This window comes from Phyllosticta citriasiana (assembly GCF_038021145.1).
Source record: "Phyllosticta citriasiana strain CBS 120426 chromosome Unknown IWZ02scaffold_1, whole genome shotgun sequence".
In the NCBI taxonomy this organism is placed as follows: Eukaryota; Fungi; Ascomycota; class Dothideomycetes; order Botryosphaeriales; family Phyllostictaceae; genus Phyllosticta; species Phyllosticta citriasiana.
The window spans coordinates 2167451-2187606 of record NW_027117278.1 but is presented as its reverse complement, the minus strand read 5'-3'; the positions used below and the strand labels follow the sequence as shown (position 1 = coordinate 2187606).

General features: G+C 54.8%; 9 protein-coding genes across 9 annotated transcripts; 4 read left to right on the top strand and 5 right to left on the bottom strand.

Moving 5' to 3' along the window:
* Positions 1-31: 31 nt before the first annotated feature.
* IWZ02DRAFT_440166 (uncharacterized protein) lies at positions 32-3160 on the top strand (the record flags this gene model as incomplete). The annotated part of the gene is made up of 4 exons (XM_066766816.1): positions 32-715; positions 767-1785; positions 1838-2089; positions 2147-3160. Coding segments are annotated over exons 1-4 (2132 nt in total), but the record flags the coding sequence as incomplete, so codon positions are not given.
* A 634-nt stretch (positions 3161-3794) lies between these two features.
* Positions 3795-6181, bottom strand: IWZ02DRAFT_25990 (kinase-like domain-containing protein). The gene has a single exon (XM_066763323.1). The coding sequence runs from the start codon at positions 5971-5973 to the stop codon at positions 3943-3945; it is 2031 nt and encodes a 676-aa protein (XP_066627363.1). The 5' UTR covers positions 5974-6181; the 3' UTR covers positions 3795-3942.
* A 56-nt stretch (positions 6182-6237) lies between these two features.
* Positions 6238-7806, top strand: IWZ02DRAFT_25666 (uncharacterized protein). The gene is made up of 3 exons (XM_066763278.1): positions 6238-6498; positions 6548-6593; positions 6645-7806. The coding sequence occupies exons 1-3, from the start codon at positions 6327-6329 to the stop codon at positions 7675-7677; spliced, it is 1251 nt and encodes a 416-aa protein (XP_066627362.1). The 5' UTR covers positions 6238-6326; the 3' UTR covers positions 7678-7806.
* On the bottom strand, positions 7735-8576 carry IWZ02DRAFT_486852 (uncharacterized protein; the record flags this gene model as incomplete). Its single annotated transcript, XM_066769301.1, has 3 exons — positions 7735-7824; positions 7875-8270; positions 8322-8576. 3 exons carry the CDS (start codon positions 8574-8576, stop codon positions 7735-7737), a joined length of 741 nt encoding a protein of 246 aa, XP_066627361.1.
* Positions 8577-9744: 1168 nt separating this feature from the next.
* Positions 9745-10330, bottom strand: IWZ02DRAFT_467183 (60S ribosomal protein uL24; the record flags this gene model as incomplete). The annotated part of the gene is made up of 3 exons (XM_066768543.1): positions 9745-10020; positions 10136-10248; positions 10312-10330. 3 exons carry the CDS (start codon positions 10328-10330, stop codon positions 9745-9747), a joined length of 408 nt encoding a protein of 135 aa, XP_066627360.1.
* Positions 10331-10523: 193 nt separating this feature from the next.
* IWZ02DRAFT_25883 (uncharacterized protein) lies at positions 10524-14871 on the top strand. Its single transcript, XM_066763300.1, has 3 exons — positions 10524-11391; positions 11851-14389; positions 14472-14871. Exons 1-3 carry the CDS (start codon positions 10807-10809, stop codon positions 14711-14713), a joined length of 3366 nt encoding a protein of 1121 aa, XP_066627359.1. The 5' UTR covers positions 10524-10806; the 3' UTR covers positions 14714-14871.
* On the bottom strand, positions 14842-15619 carry IWZ02DRAFT_440149 (Oligosaccaryltransferase-domain-containing protein). The gene is made up of 2 exons (XM_066766815.1): positions 15388-15619; positions 14842-15337 (listed from the first exon to the last, which is right to left on the bottom strand). The coding sequence occupies exon 2, from the start codon at positions 15284-15286 to the stop codon at positions 15122-15124; it is 165 nt and encodes a 54-aa protein (XP_066627358.1). The 5' UTR covers positions 15287-15337; positions 15388-15619; the 3' UTR covers positions 14842-15121.
* A 7-nt stretch (positions 15620-15626) lies between these two features.
* IWZ02DRAFT_440147 (uncharacterized protein) lies at positions 15627-17281 on the top strand. The gene is made up of 2 exons (XM_066766814.1): positions 15627-16087; positions 16198-17281. Exons 1-2 carry the CDS (start codon positions 15766-15768, stop codon positions 16872-16874), a joined length of 999 nt encoding a protein of 332 aa, XP_066627357.1. The 5' UTR covers positions 15627-15765; the 3' UTR covers positions 16875-17281.
* A 153-nt stretch (positions 17282-17434) lies between these two features.
* Positions 17435-19273, bottom strand: IWZ02DRAFT_429403 (MFS multidrug transporter; the record flags this gene model as incomplete). Its single annotated transcript, XM_066765986.1, has 4 exons — positions 17435-18032; positions 18092-18909; positions 18958-19147; positions 19236-19273. 4 exons carry the CDS (start codon positions 19271-19273, stop codon positions 17435-17437), a joined length of 1644 nt encoding a protein of 547 aa, XP_066627356.1.
* Positions 19274-20156: the final 883 nt, after the last annotated feature.

Sequence of the window (20156 nt, the reverse complement as noted above, 5' to 3'; positions counted from 1 at the left end):
TTTGATGCATTTCTGCGTCAAAGGCCTGCAGGACATGATCCTATCCATTTTTGGCTCGAGAGCCGCATCTGAGGGCACAGCGTCCAGCCCAGTAGCCTCTTGTCTTCGGTACGGGCTATAGTCAAGACCTTCACCACTCCACATGGGGAGCCATGTGGCTTGTTTGGATCCCCTGCCCATGTCCTCTTCCGGCGCCATCGACCGCCGCCAACCTGTCGCGCTCTCTCCCCAAAGACGCATACGGTATTTATCTTGCTGCCACTCGCTCTCCGACTCGCTCTTGTTCTTCACGACTCACCAACGTGTCCCTCTTTTCGTGTGTCTTTGGAGCCCCATCCTCTCGTTGACGCCGTCCTTGACCGGTGACACTCTTTCCACCTTGCTCCACACTCACCCTCCTCAACACCCTTTGCCATTACTGCTTTGAGTCGCCTTCATCATGCACGTCTCTTCCCTTGTTGCAGCCTCGATCCTCGCCGGCGCCGCCTCGGCTCACGGCGGCATCCCTACAGCTCCCAAGCTCTTTGGTCGCAATGCCATTGCTGACCTGAAGGCGAGGAATGCCTTTGACGCTCCTCGCGCTCCTCGCGCTCCGGTCGCCGCACCTGCAGTGCCTCAACGCCCTGCTGGCGAGAAGCGCCAGGTCGGCGGCGCCGACGGCCAGTGTGGTGCTGGTATCGGCTCTTGTGCCAAGGGCTACTGCTGCTCTCTCGCTGTTTGTGCCCTCTGAACTTGCTCGCAATGCTTGTCACTGATTTTTATGCAGGGTTGGTGCGGTATTGGCAAGGATTACTGTGCTGCCCCAGACTGTCAGTTCCAGTTTGGCTCGGGCTGTGATGCCAACACCATTCCTCCTGGAACCAATACTTCTTCGGTTGCTCGCCCGGTCATGGGCAGTGTGCCCGTTGGCAACGGTGGTATCTATGACTGCACTGTCCCCGGTACTGTTGCCCTCACCTTTGATGATGGTCCTTACATCTACACCGACGGCGTCCTCGACCTTTTGAAGAGGTACAACGCCAGTGCTACCTTTTTCATTACTGGTAACAACATTGGCAAAGGCGAGATTGACAACGCCGCCTACGGTTGGGATACGGTCATTAAGAGGATGCACGCCGAAGGTCACCAGATTGCCAGCCACACCTGGAGTCACCAGAATCTGAGCCAGATCACTTCTGCTCAGCGCAAGGACCAAATGTACAAGAACGAGATGGCTCTCAGGAACATCTTGGGCTTCTTCCCTACCTACATGCGTCCTCCTTACTCTGCTTGTGACCAGCCTTCCGGATGCTGGAGGGACATGAAGAACCTTGGCTACCACGTCACTTACTTTGACGTTGACACCGACGACTACAACAATGAGAGCCCGGAACTCATCCAAAACGCCAAGGACAACTATGACAAGGCCATGGCTGGCGGTGACCCGTCCACCAGCGACTACCTCGTCATTGGTCACGACATTCACGAGCAGACTGCTCGCAACCTTACCGAGTACATGCTCATCCAGCTCCAGAACCAGGGCTACAAGGCTGTCACTGTTGGTGAATGTCTGGGTGACCCCAGGGCCAACTGGTACCGCTCTTCCAGCGGCAGTGTCTTCACCTCTGCGACTGGACCGGTGACCAATGCCCCCACCTCTACCCTTCCCGTCAACTCCAAGACCACCACCACTAGCCCCGTTGTGACTCCTACTGGAATTTCCCAGGACGCAACCTGCGGCGGAACCACTGGCAATACCTGTCTTGGCTCCTCCTTCGGAAACTGCTGTTCTGTCAACGGCTGGTGGTAAGTTGCGCCCACTAAAAGACTGCCACGGCAAAAGCTAACGACTTGACAGTGGATCTACTAGCGATTACTGTGCCGACGGATGCCAGGTCCAATTTGGAAACTGTTCCGGTAGCTCGGGCCCTGTAAGCAATGTCTCGGTTTCTGCCATGTCTACTCCCCTCTCTACCCCCTCTGGATCTGGAAGCGCAAGCGCACCAACCGGAACTCGGCAGGTCACCCCGGACGGCAGCTGTGGAGGTACCAAGGGGTACACTTGCCTTAACTCTGGCTTCGGCAACTGCTGCTCCCAGTATGGCTACTGGTAAGTCTCGAGCTGAAAACTTCTTAGTTAAGGGGAACATGGGCTCACCATTTGCAGCGGCTCGACGAGCGACTACTGTGGCTCCACCTGTCAATCTGGCTTTGGCACTTGTGGCTCTTCCTCCCAAGTATCCAACTCTATTTCCTCTGTTTCCTCCAAGGCCCCCATTGTGTCCTCTGCCGCGGGATCTTCCATACTGACCCCCTCCGCAGTAAAGTCGAGCAGTGCCCCAGTCGTCCCCAGCGTTTCTGTTTCGCTCTCGTCTGTTAAAGCTGTCGTTTCCACCCCGTCCGTTTCCGTTGGCGCGTCCAGTCTTGTGACCAAGACGACATCCACCTCCACCACTACCGTCAAGTCCACCGTTGCGTCCAGCACCACGGCCAAGGCCTCGTCGTTGTCGAGCACGACCGCCAAGGCCTCGTCGGCGTCCTCGGTCAAGGCCGCGGCCTCCAGCACCAAGAGTTCGTCTGCTCCCACTTCCACAGCGCTCAAGACCAGCACCGACGGACGATGCGGCGCTGCCGCCGGCTCAACCTGCTCTGGCTCTTACTTCGGCGGCTGCTGCGGCCAGGATAACTACTGTGGCTCCTTTTTCGCGTGCGCTAACGGCTGCCAGAATAAATTTGGTAGCTGCTGGTTTAGTTAGAGGATCTGACTTTGACTTGACTTGTCTGCGACCTTTCTCACACACGCACACACCAACGCCGCATCATGTCTAATGTTTAACAAACTGCAAAATGTTTTCTCCTTGGAAGGTGGATGGGGTCTTTTCTTTTTCTCTCTCTGTGGTGTCACCGGACGGACTAGAGGATCAAACCAAACGAAAACGCAACAACGGAGTGCGGGTGGGGTGGGTGGTTGACTGACTGATAGACTGAGAGCGTTTGCATTAGAACGGAACTTTTGGGACAATGACTGGGGTTTTTTTAGGATGGCTTCTTCATTCTTCTGCTTCTTCTGAAGCCTCTTTTTTTCTTTTCATCTTTTTCCCTCCTTCTGTACATGGCATAGGGTTTTTTTTTCCGATTGTGGATATATACTGTCTTTCCCTATGGACTCCTCTTGGGCATGCTTGTGCTTTTTGATGTTGAACTGTGATTATGATGTGCTCGCTACATGAGGACATCGCTGTGAGTGTCCAGATGGGTAGCATCCATATGCTCTAACAGCTGCCTTTGTAGACCACTAAGAAGCATTCATACTCCTGCTCGCCTGTCCCGTAAGCACACTGGGAGCATTCATACGTACGGCTCTACTGCAGCCGACTTGGAAGCATTCATGCGTGCAGCTCAACAATAACATCTCTCCGGGAGCATCCATAAACTCCTTCCTGTCCACTGAGCGCGCAGCGAGGGAGCATTCATGCAGCAGCTCAACTGTGACCCCCTCTCTGGGAGCATCCTCACTCTTTGTTTTTCACCAAGAGCGCACCTAGGGAGCATTCATGTGGCTGTCCCCCTTCTTCCTACCGAAATTCGCAGAGAATACCCACCCACCCTTAGTTCCTACTATGTGTGCAGTACCAGCAGGCATATACCTTGCATGCATGCCATATAGATGTCAAAGAAACCAGCCAAACATCCAACAACGTCCAGCGTAGTCTAGTTGGCGTTGTCCACGCCAGAGACAAGACAGAGCAGCATCCGGGAAGTAGGCATGTCCGCCTTGGGACAGCAGTAGCCGTGAGATCGTGTGTTCGAAACAGCTGTAGAACGTGCATTCATCATGATCAACTGAATGCGCCTGGCTCTACTTCCACAGCTGCAGCAGGAAGGTTGAGTTTATGTGATGGATGACTTGGTGAATTTGAGATTTGTGTATCCTACGCACCTACCTACCTGGCTTTCCAATCATCACGCCAAAGAGCCGACAATATCCTCTAGCTCTTTCTGTACTTCATCGCAGGTAGGCCGCAGCTTCTCGTCCGAACTAACCATGTACCGGATCAGACTAGCAACACGCTCATCGCCAACGTGCTGGGCGAAAGTAGATGGGAGATGGCCCTTCTTGAGCTCCGCGAGCGTCTGGAAGCGTTCCATGCCCGTGGTAAACTTCCACAGCAGCTCGAACGCAATGACGCCAAGGGCAAAGACATCCAGCTTCTCGTTCGGGCAGGTGGACGGCGAGGGAGGCCTGTAGAACTCTGTACCAACTACCTTAGCCCGAGCATCGAGCACGTCATCTTCTAGGTGCGCAATGTCAGTGACCAAACCAAAGTCACCAATGCGGATGCCGAGCTGCGCGTTGTTCGAGACTCCTGCAGCCTGGCAGCCCTTGCAGTCTCCAAGGAAAATCCCATGCTTGCTCCTGTACCTGTCTTTGGTGGGAGCAACGAAGATGTTTGCGGGCTTGAGGTCGCGGTGTACCAGATCACGCGAATGGAGATAACTGACGCCGTCTAGGATGGCCAGGAGGATCTTCAACGAGACACCAAGATGGAAGCAATGCCGTGCCTCATAGTCGCCATCGGGAAGGACGACAGTGTTGGCCGACAGATACTCCGCCAGGTTCATGGGGTAGAGCGCCATCTGGATGTTGAGAATGTATTCGATGAGCGGCGGCGGCTCGTTGTCTGTGTCATCGCCATTCTGGGTAAACTTTTGCGAAGCCTTTCGAGAGCTGGGTTCTGCAATGAAATCTCTCGGAATCGTTTCGATTTCTTCCTCAGTCTCTTCAGACGCGGGCTTGAATCCCGATTTCGGGGACTTGCCGGAGTTTTCAGCGTTGGGGTCGATGCAATTGGGAGCAATGAATTCATCAGAAACCGAGTCGATTGTAGCGTGGCTGCCGCGCCGAGGGCGACTCTTTTCTGGTAGAGGCACAGCAAGCTTCTGTGCAGGTTCCGAGTCATCGCCAAAGACAATACCGTCGTCTCCAAGTGACATTTGGAATATCGCGCTCTGACTTTGCGTTGGCCGACTAGGATCCGTCGCTGTCTCCGTAGTGGTGTTTCCGATGCGCTTCGGCGCATTTTTGTCCAAAGGCTTGACCTCTACCCAAGCGCTGTAGTAACGGACAATGTGAGGGTGATCAAGCTTCTGCATTGTCCGGACTTCCTTGAGCAAAGCGTCCAATTCCTCCACTCCCCTGTTGTAGATGCGACGGAGACGAGTTTGGCTGAAAGGGATCTGCTTGACCGCATAGAACCCATTGTCCAAGACGTTCTTGACCTTGTAGACTCTTCCATAGCCACCTCGACCTATTTCCGCGTAGTACTCGAGCGGTGCTGTGGAATTGAACAAAGGATGAACAAAGAGGGGGCTGCGGTCGTGCGCAAGAGCGGGATCGCGGACGACCAATTGATTTTCCGATGAATCTTTGGGGTAAACGCCGTTCGAATGCAAGACCGCATTTCCAGATGAGGTGGTGACGCCTTCCAAGTGTCTCACACGCAGCAATTCATTGTGTTTCCTTGTAGCCGTCTCTAGAGCTTTGTTGACGTTATCTCGAACGGCCTGGAACTCCGGCCGATGAACATTCGAGTCCACGACACCATTCGACCTGAATTGTTCGAACATGAACATGTATTTCTCCTTGGCCAGTATTTGGACCTCGGGGTCATGTTTGGTGAGGGGTCGTTGGGTCTTGAGGTCGCGGCGTTCGTTGAGGAACTGTATGGCTTCGCGCAAAGCTTTATCTTCCAATAGCGCAGTCAAGGCTACATCTTTGATATCAATAGGCTGAGGGCTAATCTGAGCAGCGGAAAGCGAGCGGGACAGGTTTTCGGTCGATTCGGATTCAAGAGACTGAACGCGAGTGAGACCGGGATTGTTGGCAGGCGGACTAGGCCGTTGGGATTGCTCGTCTTGCCGAGAAATGACGCTTGAAGTCTCTTCGGCGGACGAAGAATCTTCTAGAGGCGATCGAAAGAAGAGCGATGGCATGTTGGACGACGAGAAGGCTTTACGACAGGCTGAAGGGTTTGCTCAACCTGGGTTGCACCTCACGAACATAGCTGCCAAAGAGTGACGCAGCTATGGGCGCAAAGGCCGAGAGGAAGTGATGAAGGACTGGCCGGGTGGATAGCGAGGATGCGGAATGTGAAGTGGTGAGTGATGTTGACAAGTGGAGGGTCTAGGGTTTAGCAGGCTGCAGCGCTTCGATAATTGTTGACGCGCCTGATGACGCGCGCCTCAACCCTAATCGATAAACTTCATGGTAGACCTTCGGTTGATCTGCCCGTCAACTTCACCTCCGATCAACTGCGTAACCAACCCATCCATTCGACATTGACGTGATGCGACGCAAATTACCGTGGCTCAAAGATAGGGAATCACGTCCCCGAAGCGATACAAGCCCTACCATCCCTCCATCCAAACAGCAACCAGCGCGAATAACACCGGCAGCATCAAATGAGACGAGCAACGACAAGCGGAGTTCTCGTGGTAGAGAGCATGGGATGAGAACAGGTATTAGACGGACAAAACAGCTTGGAAATAGTGTATTGATCCATTGCAGACCGAACACCATCTACATCTCCCCCTCCGCAACCACCAACGCAAGAGTACGTGCATTACCATTGAGTAGAACGAGGCCAAATCCTCACACCGCCCAGATTTATGAGGGATGGCCTCGATGCCGACGATATTTGGGTCATGGTCGAAGATGAATTCCTCGATACATCGCGCCTGTTTACGCAGCACCTCCACCACGCAGAATACCATCGCTTGAAGCGTCTCGTACGGGCGAAGAACGAGTCAGTTCTCCAGAACATGGCTCGACCGGTAGACCTCCGCTTTGAAATGTCGATCGAAAAGCGCAAAATGAAAGAGTCCAAAATAAAGGCAGAAAAGCAGGCGGAGACACTTAGAAATTTGGGCGCCAAGAATGTAGAGGCAACCCGAAATTCGGACGATTCTGGAGACGATGCAACGCCATGGATGTTTGATCCTCAACTTGGTGGATTGATGGCTGGCAATGCTCCGAGTTCTTCCCAACAGTTGGCAAAGCTGGCAGGTTCCAAATCCAATACCAGGGCGGCAGCAGGCTTTCGGGCAACAGACCAAAAGGCAACGATGAAGTCCATCATTGATTCAAGGTCCAAGCAAGCGGCCTCAAACAAGAAGAGCACCATGGACGGGTTGGCCCAAGAGATCCAGCGCGTAGCAGCCAGTGATGAAGAGGCGGACAGCGACGACTTGGACGGACCTTCATTGCAAAGGGAGAGCAGCAAATCGGTCCCACCATCCTCCATTTCACGAAGAGAGAACGAGAATCCATCACAGCCGCAGCGACAAACCTCGGATCCCCTCCAAAGCCAGCGACGGTCATCATTAAAACGTCCACTGTTCGAAGAAGGTGGAAGCAGCGGAAGCAGCGCAATCCGCCGCTCGGCTGATGCCACAAACCGTTTGCCGAAGCTCCAGCACAGCCCTCCAAGAGAAGAGATACTCGGCACTCCGTCGAGAACTTCGGCTTTCTCAAGACGAGTGAGACCATCCGTTACGTCACTGTGGACATCTACAGAGGACGTCTCGGCGAAAGACAGCATGCCAACACAAAATGCGGCTATCAAAAAGAGAAAGGAGGAAACAAAGGATGGCAAGAAATCAATTTCCGTTGATGAGATACCCACTTTCCTAATCTGACTAGCATTTTTTGGACGACTCATGCAATGAATTTTTGCAGGGCAGTATATTCCATCCTTACCACTTCTCCACGGCCGGTCTGATGTCAACCTCCCAAGTGAAAGCAGTCTTTGGCTGTGTGTGCAAGTGCCAGTACGAATCCGCAATCTAGACGAACTTAGCATGGATATCAATCTGGTTTGAAAAAAATGACTTACCCCTTCCGCGCTAATCTTGGCTTCGGGGCCCAAGTCCTTGAGCCACTCCTTGGTCCTCGGGATGTCAATGATGCCGTCAATGATGGCATGGCTCACATGGACGCCCTTGGGGCCGAACTCTCTCGCCAAGCTCTGGCTCAAGCTCCTCACAGCCCACTTGCCAGTGGCAAACGAAGACATGAGGGCAGATCCCTTGACCGACGCCGTCGCGCCGGTGAAGATTAGGGACGGCGGGTACTTGGACTTGGAGGTGGCATTGAGCAGCAGTGGCAGGGTGGCTTGCGAGAAGAGGAAAGCTCCACGTGCTGAGACGTTCAGAGGGGTTTGGAACTCGTCTTCGGTGAGCTCGAGGAAGGGCTTCCGGGCGAAGCCGCCAGAGGCGTTGAAGATGGCTGCCTAGACAGAACTTAGTCGAGTAGTCGAGAACGCAAGCCTTTCGATACGTACAGCAAGGGAGTAGTCCTTCCCAAACTCGTCGCCAATCTTGGAGAAGGCGGCCTTGACGCTGCTCGAGTCGGAGATGTCGGTGGAGATGCCAATGGCCTTGCCGCCGTTGCCGTTGATCTCTTTGACCAGGTCATTGTAGTTGTCCGGGTTGCGGGCCAAGCAGACGACGGGGTAAAGAGACGAGAATTTGCGCGCGACAGCTGCGCCTGTTCCTGGGCCGACGCCGGCAATGACTGCAATGAGAGCTGAAGACATGGTGTTTATGGTTTCCTTGCTGCGACGAGGGTAGTGTGCTTTGATGTATCTCCGTGAGCTCCGTCGACGTGGGATTTTATATAATACTCGTGTCAAGGTCAATGTCGTGAGGCACAAGCTGCTGACAAGTATTCAGTGGGTTGGAGCCGCCCCCGCGCGTTGTACAGTCCCGAGCCCGTCGTTGATTTGTAAAGCTCCAATTGCGTCATTTACACCAACGCGGCACGCTTGCTCTATCGATAAGGTTGCGATGCAAGACTAGCCGTGCCGGGCAAGGTGGAGTGTAGCATGTCAGTGCGTTGTCAATGGAATGGAGAGCTGCCGTGTGATCGGCAAGGAATGGCAGTCCTGTGGGTGATGGACCCTGCTCGTATGTCGAATGAATGAGCCATGTTTGAGTTTGAACGCATAGTCCCGAGACTTCGCGCTCACTAGTAATTTGGCAATTGCAATGGAACGTTTGTCTTCAAGCCCCTTCAAGTAGGTGTTTTGGAGTCACACCACAGTGCAATACTCGGGGACGCCTCAGCCGGTCGAGTACGGTTGATACCCTCAGACCTTGCTCCGTGTGAAGACCTCGTTTGCACGCTTTTCAAGAATGGAAGACAATGTTTGCTCAATCCGATTGTATTCATTAGTTGTAATTGGTGCACGATGGACTGTCCGAAGCCCACAATTCAATTGTCTCTCCCCATCAAACTATCCATGTCATTGGTCGTAACCTCGTAGACAGTCTGCAGGCGAGAATTAGTCTGAATAGACCAAGTTTCGCTCTTCGCTAGTCGTATAACTGCTTGCAGTCACGGTTGGAGTCTGCCGAGTAGATATCCTAGCGGTGGTCGCACCGGAGTCGAGACATTTCCGGAGCCTTGGGGAAACGGAGGCAGATTGGGCATCCCGATCTCTACGTCGTTAGCATCCTGGGTCAGCACACAGTCTCTCGCCAGATTCGATTCCAACTGGCGCCACAACTTGGACTTCTTTGATTGGTTTTTCATGTCCACAATCCTTAGACCACCCGCATTTAGGGCCGCACGACTCGATGTATTTGGAGACGCCGAATTGGTATGCATTCGTCCGATTGACACCATAAAAGCCAGACCGAGTCCTTTTGTCCGGCTTGACAAGCCATGAGAAAATCATCAACCCTTCACCTCTCCGACCGCATTTATGCCTTCTGGGCCGACTTCTTGGCCTCACGGCCCTTGCCCTTCCTCTCCAGGATCCTCTCGCGGTCCTTGTCGAGCTTGAGCTTGGTGACGACGACGTTGGAGGGAGCGAGGCCGACGGGGACGGCTTGACCGTTCGACTTGTCGCGGGTGAGACGCTCGACGTGGATAACGTACTTCAGACGGTAGACGGAAGTGATCTTGCCCTCACGGCCCTTGTGGGTTCCCCGGACAACGGTGACCTCGTCGTCCTTGCGGATGGGGATAGAGCGAACCTGCTCGCGAGCATCATCAGCACGTGTCTTGTTTGTCGTGGCACCTCCGGGGTCGCTCAGTGGGGTTTCCAAGATCCAGCAACGTCTGAAAGCTCGAATTGGGTCGGAATCGTACGTTGTACTTCTCGCGAAGCTCCTTGCTCAGGGGAGCGCTCATGATAGTGCGGCGGACGCTGGAGGGAGCGCCGAAGTGCGCCTTGCGCGACTTCCTCCGCGAGGAGGCGATGCCTGCGCGAGGTTACATTAGCGGAAAGGTCGTGAGTATCGGCGCAGTGGTGGCCGGTAGCGTACTCTGGTTGATCTTGGTCATCGCGGAGGTGTTGGGTGGTGTTGTCGTAGGGCGGGTACTTGGTCGTCTCGTCGAAGTCAAGAGTTGTCGCCCGGCAGGTCAATTCTGGTGTGCGTCGAAAATTGGTTCGCCGAAGTGCAGCCGACCGGACTAAAGTTGCTCCCCGCCGGCTGCCCTGCAACCACAGGACGCTTGACTGTGGACCTACTCGACGACGGGGACTTGCCCGGTATCCGTGCAACTAACAACTCAACGGCATCCAGGCAGCTCTCAGCACGTCCGCCCCATCCGAATGCTTACGCGCCCAACTCCAACTTCTTCATCTCCGTCGCCTACGCGCCGCGACGCGTTTTTTGTCAGCCATTTGCCACTGCGTCTCGTGACACCCAGCGCATTATGATCAACCCTGTCTGCGTGCTTTAACTCACGAAAGGCTAGACGCGGTCTTGGAGCCATTGCAGAGTCTACATTGGCCGTTGCCTGTTTCTCAAAAGTAAATGGCCCATAATCAGACATATTTCGGCGCACACAGCCAGCAATCAGCATCGCAGCCATACAGTAACTACCAGCAACGGTCTGCGACAAACTCAGGAGGCCAATATCCGTCCCAGGCCCAGCCGGCTTCTGAGTCCTACTCGTCCTATACCGCACCAACGTACGCGTCATCGAGCAGCTATAACTACCCATCCGAATACTACGGCGCTACGGGTTATGGAACGGGAAACTCATCGACGGGCGCGGTCCGGAACACTAGATCAACTGATCTACAACAGCTTGCCTATGCATCTGGTCTGCACAATGCCAATCAACGTTCTACCGCTCAGTCTCCAGTGACCTCCTCCCAAAAAGCAGCATCGGTCGCTCAATCGTACGACCATACAAGAACATACTCCAACAATTCAAACACATCGTTCGGGACTGGATTTGGGACGCAGCAAGCCAGGCCAAAAAGTGAAAATTCACTCGCGGGCAGGACGCAACAGCGCTCACCTGCGCTTAATTCCAGGAATTTGCAAAGCCCAACTGCTACTGGATTGAATCAAACACCAACTTTTGCTAACGCGAGTCCAACACCGAAGCCGGTGGCGCAACCCATGCCGCTGTCATCAACTCCGCAGCTGCCCTCGGCAACACACGCCCTCTCTCACCCACAGGTTCACACTGTTGCGCCAGCCAATACTCCTGATTACTCCAGCCGGCAACTCCCAAACATTGCACAAGTGACACAGACCGGAACCTCTGCCGCATCTTGCCAGTGGACCGGTGGCCAGCAAAATCAGACAACTGCAGCAGATCAACGAGGCTTTGAGACCGTGGATCCAACTCAAATATACGACCCTTGGCCCGAAATTCAACGGAAACGAGAAGCTCTAAGGGCAGCCAAAGAGCTTGAGGAACGAGCTCAAGTAGAGAGGAGAAGGGCAGAGCAGGAGGCTGACACAAGGAGACAAGAAGAAGTGCGCAAGGAAGAGGCACGGAAAGCCGAAGAGCAACGACAGATCGAGGAGCGGCGGCAGGCCGAAGAACGACGACAGGTAGAGGAGCGGCGGCAGGCAGAGCAGCAGAGACAGCAGGAAGAGCATCGTCTAGCAGTTGCGGCCCAGCAGCAAGCAGCACAATCAACAGCCAAGGCAAAAAAGATAGCAAACACCACGAGCAAGATGTCGAGGGCTGCCGACAATCCCGCGCCATTATCCGCCGCGGAAGGGGATACAGAGGATACCGAGGCTCAGATAAGAGAGCTGATGGCAAAAATGCGCGTATTGAATTCAAAAGATCCCACAACGCTTGCTCGCATATGGGAGGAAGAACGTAGGAGTCACTTGCCACCCTCACAAGCGGCTTCAAGAAACGGTTCAGCACAATCACCACGACCTCAAAACCAACCCCAGGCCCAGCCTGCCCGACAGACTGCTACACCAGCCGCTCCTACAAATCGGCCCCCTCCGCCTACAGACCATTCTCAACAAGCGCCAACTCCGCGTCAGCCGTCAGGACCAGCAGTGAGCCATGCACCGAAACCACCTCAGCCTCAAATGAAACCTCCACCTCCATCTGGAAACACTATGTGGCCAGCTGACAAAAAGGACCAAATTTCCAAGGCTGCCTCGAACTGGCTGAACGCCATTCCTGAAAATGCGGACAAGCAAGTGACCCCAGAAGAGATATGCACTCTCTTGAATCGCAATCCCAAGTACATTGAATTGTGTCAGTGGCTCGAGTCTACAGGCTTGAAGCTAGAGCGCGCATCATTTGCTCGGTCTCTTCTGAGTGCTGTTCCTGACATCAATCAAGCTTCAACGCGTGCGCAACCGCCGGTTGCTACACAGGCAAACGGTGTCGTAAATCCGCCGCCAACCATCGATTTGACCCAGAAACAGACTGTTGTTCCAAACAACGGAAACACAAGTGCCCATTCTCAAGCGGGTCATTCACAAATGATTACAGGGCATTTACACGCCCAGCAACCGAGTTACCCTCCCCCAGAAGCAACCCAACACAGCAGCCCGTACTTTGCAGCGGCTGAAAAGCCCACCAGCACTCAACCACTTTTGCCGAAGCCACCCCCACAGATTCCTGTCGCCCGTATGCCGCATACCAGGCACGAATCTAGTAGTCGACAAGGCTCGGGGAGCAGGGAAACCAGTCAAAAACCTGCTACAAAGGCAGAGGCAGCACGAAAACGCGACTTCAGTGAGATCATCGACTTGACAGCCCTCGACGATGACGAAGACGACGACGAGGATCTACCACCTGCCAAAAAGCAAGACAATGGTCCAGATGAGGACATCACACCCACGTGGGCTCTGCCTTCATCGGCCGTTAATCCGAGCCAACCAACGCCTGCATCTTATAGCGCCCACGTCGCCACTCCAGTTGCTTCCGCGGTTGAGGACAGAACGAGAAACATGGACATCGTGCGGTCTATCGAGAAGAAGAATGCTCTTCGTCGCTCGAGCTACGACGTGAGAACAATTGCTCGAGACGTGCTTCTCGCAACGGGCAAGCACCCAGAAATGAGGCCTTTAAATGGGCATCTGGACATTCTCAAAGAATCATTCAAAAACGTCGACAACAACTCGGACTTGAGCACGATTCGATGGGATCTGATAGATCCCGGAGATCCTCCAGCAGATGCTTTCGACGCCAATGTCATCGAGATTGACGATGACGACGCTGATGAAGAGGACGAAGAGTCTCCGCAGCAGCAAAAAGTTCGTCCACCGCCCAAGATTCCAAGCAATGCAACTCCAGAGCATCGCCCTGGAGCACTCCAACAAATCCTCCCAAAACCAGATGTAGTCTCAAGCAACGCCACTCCTGATCCTTGGCTTGCAGTTGCAAAGGAACGTGGGCCCGGAAGACCGAGAACGGGCACTCCAAAGTTTCCAGCAACAGCACGGAACAGCAGCTTCCCGTTCAGGGCGGACGAACTTGGCGCCGACGCTCGGGCCACTCCTGTTCAACGCGACCGCGTCCCGCAGCCCGACCACCCGCGTACAACCCCACCAACAACGTTCATCCACCACTCCCCAGCCATGGCCGAAGGCTCGCAATCGGCCGGCTCATTCGGCGGGTACTCCGCTTTTCGTCGACAAGAACTCAATCCAGATGGCACTCCCGCGCCCAAGAAGAAAGGTCGTCCTGTCGGATGGCGCAAGGCCATTCACAGCAAAGAGGCGCAGGCCCGAGCCGCCGGCCTCACACCCGAAGAACTTGCTGCGCTCCAGCGAAACGCGAAAACTCCAGCAGGTGGCGGTTCGCGTGCATCGAGCGTTGCATCGCGCCGCACAGCTCCATACAGCGTTTTCAAGTGCCAGTGGGAGGGATGCGTGGCGGAACTACACAACATGGAGACACTTCGCAAACACGTCTTCAAGTTTCACCAGGCCGTAAACCAGCACAAGAAATTCCCCTGCTTCTGGGAAGGCTGCTCAGAGAACCATTTGAGCGTCAATCCGCGAACAGGCAAGCCGAATGGATTCTCAGTCCCAGAGGATTTTGTGGACCACATAGAATTCGCTCACCTTGGGCCCACTTCTTGGGAGCTCGGAGACGGCCAGGCTGGTGGCCTTTCGGGTTAGTGCTTGCGTTTGAGTAGCGCGATTTTGTATATCACTCCAGGGTCTTTCCAGGCATGCTAATGGACAAGGGCGATTAGAGTCGCAAGACTCGAACAGTGAAGCCTATCTCTACGACCCAAAGACAGGCAGACAGGTGACTCCCAAGATTTTCCCACGGAAAAGGGACGCCTTCGGCGGCTTCGTCATCTCTGACCCCGCAGTCAAGCCAAAAGACAGTCTGCGGAAGGATGAAGCCGATATGACGATTGCGGAAAAGGTGGCAGAGGCTCAGAGGCGCTTCGTGCGGCGTCGCGAGCAACAAGAGGATCACAGCGACTGAGAAGAGGGCACAATACACCAGCACAGATTGTAGTTGCGATCGGCAACGGGATTGAGGTTCTGGTCGTTTGCTCAAGGTGGCAGAAAGGTGATCACTGGGTTGGGTTGGAAAATGTTATGCTAGATAATTTGGTTGTTCAAAACATGACCTCGGTCAGAGAAGCAATAATCCATTCCATATCCTTGATTGGTTGACTCCGCGAACGCCGCCCTGATTGAAGTTGCTTTGGTATCTTCAACGCTTTTACATCTCCAGCGCTGCTCATGCGCACGCGCCGTCATGAGAAGGACGCTGGCGACCAGACCATGACCGGCGATGCCTGTTCCCTCCTACCTATCGCAAAATGGAGCGATGCCCGACATGCAGTTGTGGCCAAGTGTCCTTTGCAGCTCGACTTTGAGGCTCCGTCTAGCTCCTTCCCTTTCCTGCGGGCAGGGCGTCCGCCTTGCGTTCTTTCGAGAGGGGCTCGGCGTCTTTAGCATTGATCTCGAGGAAGTGGTAAAGGACGATCATGAGCATGGCCGCGCTGCCGAGGAAAATGGCCAGCGTGTAAAGACCCGTGTCGGTAATCATGTTGGTTGGGGATCGGTGGTGTTTGCGGGAGGGAGTGTAGAGCGTGGAGGTCTGGAATTGCGTCAACAGGAAACAAGGGAATCGGAGGATACTTGACATACTGAAGCTTGAGAGATTGGACGCGACCAACGAGGATTACGGGTTCAATGATGGGGTTCGGCGTTGCGACTGTCGAGAGCTATGCACACGTAAGAGATCCGGGTACCTTGCCAGTGTTGCGTCCAGTCGGTCGTCGGGCAGCGCATGGGGCAGGCAGAACTGCAGGTGCCGGCCATGTGTTTCCTTCGCAGCGGAAACGGATTATTCCGACGTTTCCACCCCACGTCATTGAACTGACTCTGACAATCCGCACGCGCGGAGAACATCCACCACCATCACCCCAAAAATAAGGCTCGACCGCACCACCGGCGTCCCGACCCAGGAACCCACTCTTTTACCTACTCGTCCCTTGAAGGAAACCCAGATCAAATACCGCCACCATGCCGCCCAAAAAGCAGGACAACAAGCCCAAGGAAAAGAAGGTCGCCGTCGACAAGACCTTTGGCATGAAGAACAAGAAGGGAGGAGCGGCCCAGAAGCAGATTGCGCAGCTGAAGGCCTCCTCGTCAAGCAACATGTCGGCAGACGAAAAGCGCAAGCAGGCAATGAAGGAGCAGCGCGAGAGGGAGAAGAAGGCAGCGGAGCAGGCGCAAAGAGAGGCAGCTGAGCTCTTCAAGCCTGTGCAAGTGCAAAAGGTGCCCTTTGGCGTCGACCCAAAGACGATTGTGTGTCAGTTTTTCAAGAAAGGCGGCTGCGAAAAAGGTGAGTTCGACGCGATCGCAAACAGCCTTGCCGCGCGCGATGGGCATCATGATGGATTGAGAGTCGCTACTATCGATTCATGTTGCTGACACAAATGTTGCCATGAATAGGCAAGAAATGCAAATTCTCGCACGACCTCTCGGTGGAGCGCAAGGCCGAGAAGAAGAACGTCTACATCGACCCGCGGGAGCAAGAAGAGGAGGCCAAGAAGAAGGACGACATGTCCAACTGGGACGAGGAGAAGCTGCGCGACGTGGTCAAGTCCAAGCACGGCAACCCGAGGACGACAACGGACAAGGTGTGCAAGTACTTCATCGCCGCCATCGAAGACCAAAAGTACGGCTGGTTCTGGGTGTGCCCCAACGGCGGCGACAAGTGCATGTACAAGCACATGCTGCCGCCGGGCTTCGTGCTCAAGACCAAGGAGCAGCGCGCCGCCGAAAAGGCTGCCATGGACAAGAGCCCGCTCAACACGCTCACGCTCGAGGACTTTTTGGAGTCGGAGCGCCACAAGCTGAGCGGGCCCGGCACCCCCGTCACCCCCGACTCGTTTGCCAAGTGGAAGAAGGAGCGCAAGGACAAGAAGGCCGCCGAGGAGGAGGCCAAGAAGATGAAGGAGGCCACCGGTCGTGCGCTGTTCGAGCAGGGCGACTGGGAGAACGAGAGCGAGAGTGAGGACGAGGACGACAGCTGGGACCTCGAGGCGCTGCGGAAAGAGACGGACGCGCTGCGGGAAGAGAAGGAGCAAGAGCGCTTGGCTACCGAATTCGGCGGTGGAGCCGTATAGGCTGCGGCGGCTTGAGTTGGCATTTCAAAACACCATCTTCTTTGAATTGGACGGGGGACTGGGGCCGGGAGAGTTGTTGTTTTGGCGGATACCTGGTGTTGTTGCTGCGGAAAAAAAAAAAAAAACCGGCCAAAGCGATACATGGCCTTGGGGGATTCGTCCTTTTGGCGTTGGCTTTTTCTTTTCGTTTTGTGTCACTTTTGCTGAGCATTTCTGCGGGGACCCGTCCTCCCATCCGAGGAGGACACTGGGGGGGGACATTTTTCTTTTCTTCGCCCCAGCGGTCAATTCGCTGTAGAGCAGGATTCGATCAGCCTTATCTCGCGGGGTAGATATTCTATATGGTGACTGGCAGCTTTTCCTTGGGGACTCTTTTTTGAGTCACAGTTGGAATGGGATCTGAGATAACAACCGTCTATTGCTTAGATGTGATCTTCCGCGTATTAACAGGCTACCTATCTAGTCTAACATATGTCCATGGCCGTGGCGTTCATATCTCATAGCGGGCATTAAGACAGCAGAGCAGGGCGCTGTCAGGCGACTGACAGCTGTCCCTCTCCTCAAGTCTGCACGCCTACCGGCTCCTCCCTCGATCTCCGCATCACTTCGGCCTCCTCGGCAGCCAGCTCGGCCTTCTCATCAGCCGTCAACTCGCTCGTGGCGGGACGAATCTTGACAAACAGGGCCAAAATGACAAGGCCCACGGCCGCACACGCCAGCTCGAACCAAAAGACAATCTTGTAGCTCTCCCTGCGGCCCCTGTGCTCGGTGTTCGCGGCGGCGACGTCGGCCCAGCCGAGAAAAACGGCGATGGCGAGCTGGACGAGCGAGTTGATGAGGGCGCCGGCGAGGCCCTGGCGCCGTAGCGGCATGGCCGTCGTGATGAAGATGTTGGCCACGTTGAACGTCACGTCGATGCCGATGGTTGCGCAGATCATGGCCGGAAACACCCACGCCCAGTAGTTGGCGCCCGCCGGCGCAAGCGCGAAGAGCAGCGGGCTGATGGTGAAGGCTACGCCCGAGACCAAGATGAGCACTGTGCCCGGGAGGTGGTGCAGGACCATGCCGCCGACCGTCGAGATGATGATGCCGCCGACGGCCATGGGCGCGAACCAGGCTGTTACTTGGAGGGGGTTGGCGCCCATGATTTTCTCCATGCTGTTGGGAGGGTGAGTTAATAGGTGGTAGAAGTATAGGGGTTCAGGGTATAGATTTACTAGAATGTAGCGTAAAGGAGGAAAATTCCGAAGCTGCCGTATTGAAAGAGCAGCGCGATGCACAGCGGACTCATGTACTTGACCTTGAAGATGTCGAAAGGCAAGAGCGGCTGTTCCGACACCCAGCCCTCGACGTACACGCAGGCAACAAGCACGAGAATGCCAACCGCCAGCAGCGCCGGAATGTACGGCGTGGCCCAGCCATTGGGCGCGCTCGAGCTGTCCGTAATGGCAAAGACGAGCAAGATCAGGCCGACGGATGAGAGCAGCGCGCCCCACCAGTCCATCTTGACCCCCAAGTTCTTGCGTGTCTGGCTGTCCGACGGGATGGCAAAGTAGGCGACCACAACGGTGCTGAGCGAGAGAATGGTGCCGATGAAGAAGTACCAGCGCCACGTGGTGTACTGAGCCGTAACGCCTGCGAAGAAGATGCCGACGAAGAAGCCCAGCGGCGCCATGGCGCCGTACAGGCTGAAGACGATGTTCTTACGCGGCCCCGGCCGGTAAAAGCTGCCCAGCAGCATGAGGCCCGTTGGGAGGTACGCGGCGGGCCCGAGGCCCTGGAGCGCGCGGCAAAAGTCCATCATCAGTTCATTCTGTGACCATCCGCAGATGAAGGACCACAAGGTGAACCAGATGATGCCGCCGACGTAGACGGGGAAGCCGCCGTAGATGTCGCCCAGGCGGCCGAAGATCAACAAGAAGCAGGCCACGACTAGCGAGAAGGTGTTCATGGGCCAGGTGCTGGATGAGTCGGGGATGTTCAGTTCGCGGGAAACCGTCGGCAGGATGACACTGAAGCCCGAGACAAAGTATTCCTGATTCTACGTCAGTTGTGGTTACTCAATGGACGGGGCTTGACCTACAGTCAACATTTGTGACATGGTCACGGAGTAGATGAATCCAATTTCTTCCCATTTCGAACGAAAAACCTCTGGCCGTTGGCGGCCCAGACGCTCCAGACGAGCTTCAGCAGACTCTTCGATGGAATCCATAGAGTTTCTTTCCGACTCCGGGCTTTGGGGTGGATTCACCCGCTCAGGAGATTCGGTAGGCCTGTATGTAGCATGGCGTAAGTCTTGGCTCTTGTGACGATTCAGTGACATAGAGGGCTCTGGAATTTTTGAGAAAAGAGCAAACAAACCTCGTCGTCTTCTCCATGCTGCTCGGTCCGGCTGCCATGGCTAGTGATGGTGGTTGACGAGCTCGCTATTGCAGAAGATAACAGGGTGCAGGGAAGTGTTTATTTCGACTCGAAAAGTCCAAGAAAGGTTGATGTTATTGCAAAGCAGACGAGATTTCTGAATCCATAACGGCAAGGAGCGGTTGGAATGAAGACACCAGGAGAAGACAGAGGAGGATTTAAATAAGGCCCCGAAAAAGTGTGTGTCAAGAACCACAGACTGTTCAATGACGCCCTCGAGGGCGGGACAGGCTTAGTCAAACAATTGCTGCTGGTCGATACTAGGGCGCAGGGGGGCGTGGGAAATTTGGACACGGCAAGTGACAGCGAGCCAATCAGACGCCAGCTTGGCGGTCATCCTTTACTAACACCACCGCCGCCGGCAGCCTCTCCGAGGAAATGGCATGCAGCTTTTCCTGCATTCGAATTGCATAGAAAGAGCAAGATTTGACTGCTCCGAGCTGCGTCGACCTGGGTGGTTCCAATTTACTGACGTGTATCCACACCTGAAGGAGCTGTGAAGCAGACCATCTTGATGGTTGTGGTTGTTGACTGCTCTGCCGTTGACAGCAAGGTCCAGTCGATTTGGGTGCCTGTGCACTGATTGACTTCAGCTCAATGCTTTCAGTAAACTCTCATGTGCCGCTCGGCATCTCCTGAGGGCTCGACACTAGTCGGCAACAAAGAGCCGGATGCGTCCAAGGGCGGCGAGACGTGCAGTGCTTCGCTGCTAGGAGAGAGCATGTTATGACAAAAGGAAACAAAGTTTGTGGCGGCTATGGCATGACGGCTTCCGGTTTGTTGTCGTAGAGTTGTCACACGCTCAGAAAACGCGACTTGTCATCGGCAAGTTTCTGCCCTGTCCATGGCTCGGCGGCTGGT